Source organism: Acyrthosiphon pisum, chromosome X (genome assembly GCF_005508785.2).
Source record: "Acyrthosiphon pisum isolate AL4f chromosome X, pea_aphid_22Mar2018_4r6ur, whole genome shotgun sequence".
In the NCBI taxonomy this organism is placed as follows: Eukaryota; Metazoa; Arthropoda; class Insecta; order Hemiptera; family Aphididae; genus Acyrthosiphon; species Acyrthosiphon pisum.
The window spans coordinates 28,557,672-28,569,500 of record NC_042493.1 but is presented as its reverse complement, the minus strand read 5'-3'; the positions used below and the strand labels follow the sequence as shown (position 1 = coordinate 28,569,500).

General features: G+C 26.5%; 1 protein-coding gene across 2 annotated transcripts in view; it reads right to left on the bottom strand.

The window, feature by feature from the left end:
• LOC100160641 (tyrosine-protein kinase transmembrane receptor Ror) overlaps positions 1-11,829 on the bottom strand; it is a 57,286-nt gene that overhangs the window by 31,651 nt on the left and 13,806 nt on the right. The window contains exon 1 of one of the 2 annotated variants that reach the window (XM_003245048.4): positions 4,932-5,138. The exons of the other annotated variant lie outside the window; for it this stretch is intronic. Within the exon in view, the coding sequence (XP_003245096.1) occupies positions 4,932-5,004 (73 nt within the window). The 5' untranslated portion in view covers positions 5,005-5,138. Of the gene's footprint in view, positions 1-4,931; positions 5,139-11,829 lie in introns of those variants that run through there. 2 annotated transcript variants of the gene reach the window in all.

Sequence of the window (11,829 nt, the reverse complement as noted above, 5' to 3'; positions counted from 1 at the left end):
CGTTTTTAAAAAACGTTAATCAAAAACAATATGGAAAAATAATGTTTTTAAAAACGTTAATCAAAAACAATATAGAAAAATAACGTTTTAAAAACGTTAATCAAAAACGTTTTCCATCCCTGGATCAAATATATTCTGGGGTAAAGGAAAGCCCCCACAGTAACTCCAAGTTTGATATAAAGTGTGTAGTACGAACAAAATTATATTTTAGCCTCTGACAACTACATCAGTATAACTGCTCATTCCACGTACCTACCTATAATAATATGATAATATATAATAATAATATAATACAATATGTTAAAATAATATAATAATATAATAGTTATACTCCTCCAACTGGTACGCAGAAACATTCCCGACGTCATAATAATATAAACTATAAGACGTACTACCTACCTAACAGCATTAAATAAATTAATAATATAATATAATTATATTATATATTTTATAAAAAAACAATTATATTCAAGAAATTGATTAATCTGTGACGTTGAGGAAGGTTCTGTATCAAGATTTGTACCAAAACACTGTAATCCCCCCGCCCCCAGATCTGTTATTTTTCAGAATAATTATATTTAATTATTCTCATTTATTTCATTCATTTTCAGGTCAAATCAAACACTATTTTTTGAATTGTAACGAGCCATGCATTCAAATTGTATATCAAATCTTAGAATTCGAACCGTACGTACTTAAATTGAAAAACGCGTACGCTTATAATATACATGTTACATAATTATTAATATATTCATAAAATATACGACTGTGCCGCTCTTTTGTATTTTTTATTATTTTATACTCATAATTTTATCATAATATTATTATACCGTAATAAAGAAACACGCATTGCAGCATTCGTGGTGTGGCGCAACTATATCACAGTGCCGTTTATCGGTTGTGAGAGGGGTGGGGACGTCGCACTGCTTTAGCTGGCTCCCGTGTGATGAGTTAGTGTGATGTATAATCAGTGCTATGAATTAAAATGAACTAAAAAGTTTTCAAATAACCACGCACTTATAACATCTTATGTGCAGTAAAATTTAGAAAAATATCTAATAATATTTCCAAAATACTAAAAAAGAGAAAAAAAATTTTATCAACGTAAATCGAATAAAACTATAGAAGTAGACAATTTTTATATGTCTATAAAAATAGCTCAAAACATTTCAAAAATATTTGGTAAACGTTTCAAATCTCTAGCTATACTCTTTATTAAATTGCAACATCGTAACGAAATCGATTTAGTCGAAAACTAATTACGTTAATATTTCTATTTTCCGTTGTTTTCTTTTTTTTGTTTGTCAAAATTACAATGAGAAATCCTATTATTTCTATTACTCACCAAACCAATGAACTAAATATATCCGATTTGTGAACAGATACCGCCCTTAAAGTTTAAGACTGAAAACGGATGACAGATAACTGATAAGTAACCAAAAAGAAATAACGCACACGCCATTGCAAATCCAATACATTTAACGCTCAGCTTATAATCTAAAATAATTAAAAATATTGTAATAGTTAGGAACATTATAATATTAAACTATATTATATTGTGATCTTCATTTTAATTTAAAAAGTACAATAATTGTACTCGTATAGAAATTATTTCTATGAGCAATTAACATAGGTATTGACAATTTTGCTGATATTAAAATATGCAAAATATGTGAGAATCAAAATGTTTGAAGAAAATTTACAATTATACTATTATGCTAAATCCTCGAAATATATTAGAAATATAATTTCGTACCACTAATATGCTCTACTAATTACTTAAGGCAATTTTTGATTGGATTTTACTCATAATACTTATTCTACAAAACTACAAAAGTACAAAGTATAGCAAAAATAAATCAACATTGAATTAATTATAAATTAACATTTCATTAAATTCATTTAACTCACATAATTGTTGGTAACGAATAATTTAAATAATGCACACTTAAGTTGACTTTGTTAATTTGTTATAACTATTCAGCTTTGTGATGTAATCACAGCGTCAAATATTCTTAACTTCAGAATGACCAACGAGTGTCCAATAATCAATGTAAGACATTTAATTCTAATGCAAAATAAATACCCAATTACAGGCCTTTGAAATTAAATCCTGTTTGGTCAAAAAAATATGTACACCTACTCATCTGCACTTTTTTTACGATACGTTCGTGATGTTTTATGTAATCATCACAATCCTTGCATCCTAGCCATGCAATGTTAAAATAAACTCGTATCGATTTTAAGACAAATTTTATTATTTTCAATATTGAGGAACAACGTCATTGGAACTCCTGTATTTCAGGTCTAAGTGCTTGATAGTTACAAATCTTAAAGTTATGGTGACGATTTTTTTAGATCATGCCACAACCACCTATACTGTAAATAATATTATATTATATTATAATATTATTCTCTCGTCGTTATTGTAGTCGGCAGATCTGACAAAATGACATATATTATTAATTATTTAAGTGTTGAGTTTATTATACTGTATTTGCAGTAACACATTCTTCGAGAAAACCGTTTCGATCAGCTAGTTTTCTTTATTCCCTTCTTATTTTTCGAATTTGTATTGTTGAAATTTATCATAGATTTTCAACGGTGCTCGCGCGAATGAACAATATAATATTATTACGGTTTTACAATACCGGTATTATATTCTTTTCTTTAGATTATAATCGGAGCAATGCGAATGTATTGGTTTTACAAAGATGTGTGCTTATAACAAAAACCTTGACAATTTAATACAATAGATTCCTAATTTATTGTTGTTCTTACTTATATGAAAAAGAAAGTTTTGAGTAAAATTACATTTATTAATATTATGATTGTTTTAAAATAAAATGTTGACGCAGGTAATTCGATATTTATACGAAAAATTACGATTTTTCATTGGATTATAATATATATAGGTACCTATATTTACTTTTTTTTTATTATTATTTTTTTTTTATTTAATAAGAAAATATACAACTATACAATTAAGCACAACAAGTAATAATGACGAAGAGGATTACATAACATGAAAAATGGCAAGATGTAGGAGGGCTCACAATGGAGCTACCTACTTGATGCTTACTTTTATAATTTTATTATGAAATAACAACATTTTCAAAATATTTACAATATTCTAAATTATTATAGATAGACAATTTGAAATTTTGAAATTTGTTTGGTTTCTTTTTAAAGCACACATAATAAGCACTTCGAATTAATTATGAGACTCTAACTACAACTAACTCCCCCTAAATAACGGATCAAAATGTTTCTGGACCCTATACAGCCATAAAGACACTTAAGTTTAGGTACTTGACATTTCATTCGGCATGTTACTATATACGGTGATTCTTTTATCATTGAACAGTGAACACTCATTATTTCAAAAAGTGTAAATTTTTTTGAAAATATTTTTTTACATAGTTTCAAGTCGCTTATAAAAAACGTTTTTCTTAATAAAATATATTTTTTATCCTTATAATTTTTTAAGTTTTTTTACTTTTTTGAATGACAACATTGGATTTTAATTTTATATTCCATTTTTCTTAGTATTTTGATACATGAAAATCGAATTTGGGGCGAGTTTCTTATGAGTTATAAGTATTCAAAGTTTAGATGAGCGGAGTGGAGTGTTACGGGGTCACCCCGTGAAATATTTATCCACTTCTCGTAATATAAAATATCCACACTGACAAACCGCCTTTGTTCAGATTCATTTTTCATATAAAATTATATTATATATCATTGAATTCAAATTTAATACCATCCATTATACAGTGACCCATTTGTAACCTACTGTACAGCAGAGCGACATCCACTTTGCAACCTTTTTTTAGTTAATAACTCAACACAACCACTGATAATTTTTTTCAATTTGAAGTTTCCAATTTAATTTACAAATTGATTATTATACAACCCGAATATTTATAAGAATCAACGATTTGAAGAGGAGAGTAATATTACAAATATCAATATTTTTACAAGTGTAATCATGAACCATTAATATATTATTCTCATCCGCTTCTCTTGAAAAATCTATATATTGTGTTTTGGAGATATTTAATGATAATTTTTTTTTATTAACCTATTGTCTATTGACTATTTTAAAAAAGATCAATAATAGTTTTTCAATATTGACGATATCAGCGTCTATTGCTAATTTATCGTCGTTTGCAAAAAGTATCAAATTACCATTTAATTTTATTTCGTTTTATAAATATTAAAAAGTAGAGGTCCAAGACATGTTATTTGTGGTGCCTACGCCACAAGTGATTATTTTTTTCTTATTTTGTTTTACCTAATTTTTATGAATATGTTCGATTTTAAAATATAATTTATGAGCCGTTCCTCTTATATATCCACATTTTTTAATTTTATTAATAATATTTTGAAGTCAGAGAAAAAAACGATATTACGTGTTTTATTTGTTTTAATTTGAGAAATAAATTTAGAAATATCGTCTTCTGTACTTTTTTCCGGAAACCAATTTGAAAAGCTAATACATTTTTTTGTTTAGGAAATTAACGACATTTTTATGCAAAGTTAGAAATTAGAGAAATTGGATGGCAGTTATTAGGATCTAACTTGTTTCCAGTATATTATATATATATAGATAATATCGATATGTATAAATTAGTTTCCGCAAATGATATTTGAGAAACAAGATGAAGACCTATATTTACACAATGACTATTGACTATATTAACTAATGTGTTACAATCAAAATCTGAAACTATTTTTTCTCGTTCATTTTTAAATTTTTATGAATTAGTTCTCATTATTCTCGATAATTATTTGTGTATTGTGTTAACTATATAATTTATATAATATTTAAAATTATTTAGTGATTTGAGGATTATTAGATTTTTCCAATAATATACTTTTAGTAGGATTTTTGTAAGTTAATAAAAATAAATTATTTACAAACTCACCATATACCCATGATGGTTTTGAATCGGTGGTTGCAGGGATGAGTCCGTTGATCACTTGTTGTAACACTTCCATTTGTCATGTTTTAGCGTCAATTCGCTATCGTAAATATAGGTAGAGTACCAATGAGACTATCAACGACTTCTGTATACGTTCGGCAAGTGTGAAAATAATATGCTCGTCGATCATCATATTTAATAACTAATTAAATCGTTCTAAAAAATTTGATAGAATTCCTATTACGTTACACGATATCTACGGATATCCTCGGTAAAAACCACATAGATAATTATAATAAATAATGTTTGTTGACCTAAATTATTTATACATAAATTTATTTTAACACTATTACACTATTATTATACATCTGAATGTATAAATAAAAAAATTAATTTAAATATATTTGTTAATAATATTTATATTTAATATTTGTATTATTCAACAAAAAAAGGCGATAAATAAAGCATTTAATATTTTAAATAATCATAAGATATATCGATCTCGAAATTATTGTATTCGGAAACGGCATTATGTCTTACAGAATCTTCTTTAATTTGTTTATCTAAAATAGATAGATGAGCGTTAATATTTTTTATTTTCATCGTGTAATATATTTATATTTTTTTTCCTGGTAAATCTTGGACTTTTTCATAATTAATATAATCTCTATAACCTCGTAAGTTGAATCTGAATAATATAAAAGGTTTTTTAAAATAAAATATTATTCTTGTACGGTAAAGATCGATCCCAGGGATGGTAATCTCTATACTCTTTATCTTTATTATTAAAAGCCATACCTATTAATATTCAATTTTCTTTTGTCTACATTTTATTAGTTTAGTTAATCCGAATTATTGTCACTTTTCTATAAACGGAAAAATAAAGGTGTGTCGGAGTGTTACTCAATATATTATCTCTATAAACAACTATAAATATATATATGTTAACGCGTAAATGTTATTAATAATTTTATACTCATTTTGTGTGGACATTGGAACATTTTATCAATTACAAATTGCAAATGGATTTTAAATCTAATTATGACTTAACTTTGTTTTTATTACAGATATTAGGGGAAAAATATTCAAATTTTTTTAAAAATAATATTGCTACATAATTACTTAAATTTCAAAAATGTTTCAAATATTACGTATTATAGTGTTTTTTTTTATTTGTTTCTTTATAAAAAATAATTGTTTTTATGGAATTTTATTGAGCGGTGAATGGGCATATTTATCCTAATTTTTTATGATTTTGCAATATTATAAGATCTTACATTTTACTAATCATAATATATAAAGTTTTATTTCTCAGCTAAAAACAACTCAACAGGTTTTCAACAACCATCGAAACGGACTTGTACTAAAGTCTAAAATTAATTACTTGCAATTCAATTTGTATAGTTAAATTTTAAAAATGCAACATTATTAGAATTATAAAATATCTAATGATAAATAATAATATTTCTTTATTTTTGCTAGTTGTAATCTTGAACAAATACAATGTATTATTTATTTTTGCGTTTAAATCTAAGTATGGAATTTCCAACGATTTCTACATCCTTAAATTTGACTTAATGATTAAGATTATTTCATATTTTCAATAACAAATATAAATATCTATTTTTTCTTAAGTAATTTAATGTTCTCCATTTTATTTATTATTTTTTTGATTAGGTATTTATATAAAATATGTTTTTTATGTAATATTATTGTGTAACACAAGGATAAAGATATCATCTAAATTTTTTTTAAATTGCGCAATATTATAATGTTTATTTTTGGTATTTCTTTCTACAACTTTTCTTGATGAAGTTATTTCATATTCTAAAATATTCATATATCTTATTTGCTCTAAACTAAGGTTTATCTACTGTTCCTACAACCTTTGTAGTTTTGTTGTTATATGAAAAAATATTATGGAAAAGACCCCTACATCTAAACTACTCCTTAGGGCTTAAAGAAGCATTAACATCAGATTGTTGTAAATTAATAATTATTGAATTCATAATTACATTAATTTTCAGAACAAATTAATTATAAATTAAATTTCCTTTTTTTAGTAGGAAATACTTTCAGAGCATAGGTACAATAATAAGATAATTTTTACAGTAGGACAATCATCAGTTCAACAACTCAAAGTCATTGTTTACAATCCCTTTTTAATTTTTCCAGCTACTCAACCTTGATATTATAATATGATATTGCTTATTATTATTATTATTATTATTATTATTGTTATTATATCACCATAAAACTTATTATTTCTCACAAATATTTTTAACACCTAATAATGTAATATTTTTTCAGTAACATATTAATATTAATGTTATTATTTCAAACTAACATGTTCTACAACTCAATATTTTTCAACCTTACCCCCAAATTACAATACTACTCCTATCAGTCTCTGCAGCTCAATAGTTTTCGACAACTTTTAAAATCTATGGTATTGGTTCAACAACTCAACAGACACATCACACATGATTGGAATCCCTATTTTCTATTTTAAAAATTGTACAACAATAAATAAAACCTAAGACAAATTATAAACTAATATTATTGTAAAGGGTAGTTGAAATCTTAACAAGACCCCTCGTAGTCTGATAGTGTAAAATCATTTCCAAAGATTTTTGGATTTTATTTTTGTACTCGATTACAGAAATAATTATTTTTAGGAAATGCTTCTTAATTGTCAATGTTAATTTAATTTTGCGATATTTTTGCATATTGTGTTCTTTTTTATCATTTCTGATGTTTGGAAGGTGGAGGGGGGGGGGGGTGCGCAATGAATATAAATATCTATATTATAGGTATTACTTACGTGGTTGCGTGTATGTATAGGTATATTTCGGTTATTCTCAAACCTGAACGAAGACGTCATTATATTATTCGTACCGACGTATCTTAGGCAGTAGGCTTTAAAGTATATTTACAGATCATCATCATAATAATAATAATCAATATGTGCTTTTGTGCCTCTACTCGAATTTCAACTGCGCGGCGCCAAAGGTGAAACACTATAAAATATCAGATTTCACTTATAACATACGTATGCAATGTTATATTATATTATGTGCTGGAATAAAACGAATTTATTCATCCCAAAGCTGAAAAAAGGTGTTTGCATTAAGTTGAAATCAAATAAATGTACACTAAAACACAATTGGAAATTGATTTTTTAAAAATAACTTAAAATTATATATAAAATTATACATTAGTACATTACATAATATTGACCTTCAACTAAAACATTTTTAATTTAAAACAGTTGATAATTTACTAATTAAACGTTTACTAATTCGAAATTACTAAGTACCTACTAACTTTAATGTTGCCTATATAATGTAAGTACTCGTGTATCATATTATTATCACTGATCATTTATCAGTTTTTGCCAGTTGAATAGGCTATTTTAGAAAAAAAAAGGTGGTCATTAAAATCGTAATAATTTATAAAGAATAAATATTATTTCTGTTGAATTAAATGTAAAAACGAACAATATTGATCGATTCATATATTTGCTTATGGGTCAGTGTACACTTTGTGGGTAAATAACATTCCATTAATTCTTTGAACTTATTCAAGTCATTATAAAGAATAATAGCTTCCAAAATAATGGCCGGAAAAAACATAACAATAATAGAATATTCAGAGTACAAAAACTTTTTCAGTTCGGAAAAAGTATATATTAATTTTAATAAGTACGGACAGAATACAACTGTGACTGTAGGTGCATGTTGGCCGTTGGGTGGTGCTTTATATTATTATAATATCGTCTCATTTTCCTCACTCGAGTGAAAAATTGTTGTAAACTTTTATTATAATAAATAAATGATCAATTACTTATCGGACACAGAATAAGCCTGTCTAAAAGCGATTTAACAATTAAAACGGGTGCTTTTACTAGGTTATATGACTTAACATTTTTTTTGTTGTTAAAACGAAATTGGAAATTGTTATATGAGCGCAAGGCAAACGAATTATTAAAAAAAAATGTACACGTCTAACCAAATCTTAAGTATATCTAATTTACAGTAGTTATTAATTATCATATTAAGTCACTACTGTGTTATATAGTACAGATAATTTTTTTTTCAAAATCGATAACACACGACTACAATATATTATAAAAATATAACCATACAATTTTCAAATGCTTGTCAGACATTTCCATAAAAATTGTGGCGTTTCCCGTATAGTGGACATTGGTTTATCCGTATAGTTTCCGTACAGTGCTGAGTACTGTATATAATATAATGGCTGTACGAAACTTTTGCAGGGTCGTCATCTGCAGGATTCTTATCCCATCTATATAGAAAAGAAAAGAAGAGGAGGACAAAATGCACATTATCAAAGAACCATTTTAATGGGAAAAGTAAACCGTTTCGTTTTTTATATTATCTACGACGTTTTTTTTTCCGATATATATTATTAAGTAATACAAAGTTTACTATATTATATACAACAACGACACTCAGACCTATAGCTATTATTACATTACATTAATATATAATTGTTTTGTTATTCTTTTTGTTACTATTAAAACATACGTATTCCAATATGTTTACAAATAAAGACAATAAGTAATAAGGATGACAGAGAAAGTGTAATATATAACATGAATCTCGAAGAGGAGATTATTCATTTACAGAGCCTCCGAACATTTTTTTTTCTATTTTAAGAGGTCTCTAGAGAGCCGTGAAGTTAGCATTATAATGTTAGCAGACGAGTTTCTTTTTAGTCGACTGAAATTTTGTGGTAATGTAAGAGAGGACATGTTTTTAATGAATGGGTTTATATAGTTAGTTAATTATGTGTAGAAACTTTAACAGTGGCTTTTAGCAAGCTCGTTTACTGCGTGAATTTTTAGACCGTTATGGGGGGCTACATTTGTTATGTACCATGAAGCACCAGTGATAAGTTTTATAGGGTAATTGACTGAAAAGCTTAAATTGGGTGAATGTTCGTGGGTTAAGCTTGGCCCAAATTTGGACACCATATGACCATACTGGCCTGATGATTGTTCAATAATTTGTTTTTAAGACTTAAGTTAGATTTAAGACTTCAGTAGAGTTCTAAGCTGGAACTTTGATGATTTTAACGATTCCGGTTTCTGTTCGGTCCCCAGAAAAACTAAAATTTTGGTTCTGGTTGTGGTTCGGTTCCTGGAAAAACTAAAAGTTAGGTTTCGGTTTCTTTTGCTTCTTAAAAAATAAAAATTTTTTTCACCTATTTTGGTTTTAGACTAGTGTAAAAAAAACTATAAAGTAAAAGTATCGATTCCGTTAAGGTTCTGGTTTTTAAATTAATTTAAATAAGGTTTTAGTTCCCAATATTCAAAGAGTTCCGGTTCCAAAGCCGGTCCTTTTTGGTAAGGTCCCTGGTTCTAAGTAAATGGAGACGAGAGTTAGTTGTTTTCATTTTTGATTGGTATGGTTTGACCAAGTTAATCTTTTATCCAGAGTGATACCTATAGGTATTTAGTTGACTGGTTAAGTGGAATTGGTTTCTTATTGAATTTGAGTAGAGGACATTCCATTTTGTTTAGGGAAAATTTCACCTTAACGGATTTTTCGTCAATAAGTTATATATTATTACCAAAAATTATTATTGGACGTGATTTCTGCTGTGCATTTTATTATACTTTTAAATTTTAATTTGTATTAGCCATTTGGTGTTTATATTTTTCTAATACACACAGCGCTCAATATATTAATCGAACGATTTTATTTACATTTCATGTGTGGACACATACTATTATCCGTGAAACACGTCGCACTGGTATTTTCGGCATTTCTGTGTATAATTAATAATAATAATATTATACTTCCGGTGCTAAAAATTTGTTATTGTAATATAAATACACGAAAGTATAGTTATAGGCTTGAAATACTGGCACGAGGCTAATTAATTTATTGTTATAAAACTCTCCATTCTATATAGCTAAGTAGTTATAAGTGGGTTTTATGATTTTTTACATGTACATAAATATATTAAAAATATTTTTATACATAAAATTTTTTAATTATATAATAATTACATAACAATATATTATTATTATAATATAATGTTTGGGCGGTGAGGTGTGTGGAATATTTAACGGCCGTAACAGTTTAGCGTTAGACCATATTATTATAGTTCGTGATGAAGCGAAATTCTGTACAAATTAATGTACGATTTATATGTTTTTCATCAGAACACAGGGTGATTATTTGTAAGAATTTTACTATCGTTTAAATATTATATTACGCGCAGTTGCTGTAGGTGTGTGACTATATAGATGTGTAAAAAAAAATTCCCTATTTACCTATAATACGTATAAATCATAATATGATTATATTATGGTTATGGTTATTACTTATTATTTATTACCAATATTCCATGTTATAATATAATATAACAATTGTTTGTGTGATTGATTTTAAATCAACACTGCAGTGTGAGTTAAATAAATACTGTCACGAAGGACCCTCGAATTGTGACCCTATATTATATTATATGATATGAATATATAAATATAACATCGACTTTTTTTTATTCAATTTTTAACCCAAAAACATTGAAGGCAGACGTACATTATATTTTTAAAAAATCATATTCATAATATTTTTTTCGGAGATAAACTATAACCTATGCACATATTTTACCGATGTTATTTATATAATTATTTTGCTGCAAATGAAGTTATATTCTTATTTGGGACTTGGGTATTATTTACTGTTTAGTATACAATACAGTTTCGTAGCTATTCATACGTACAAAAGAAGAGGATTTCATTGGGTAACCCCCTTTCCACCACAATACAATTTTCTGTTTCTGCAAAAATATTTTATTTATTTTAAATATGCTTTTAACTTTCTTATATAATTATTGGCCTTAATTGCCTTATTATCTTTAC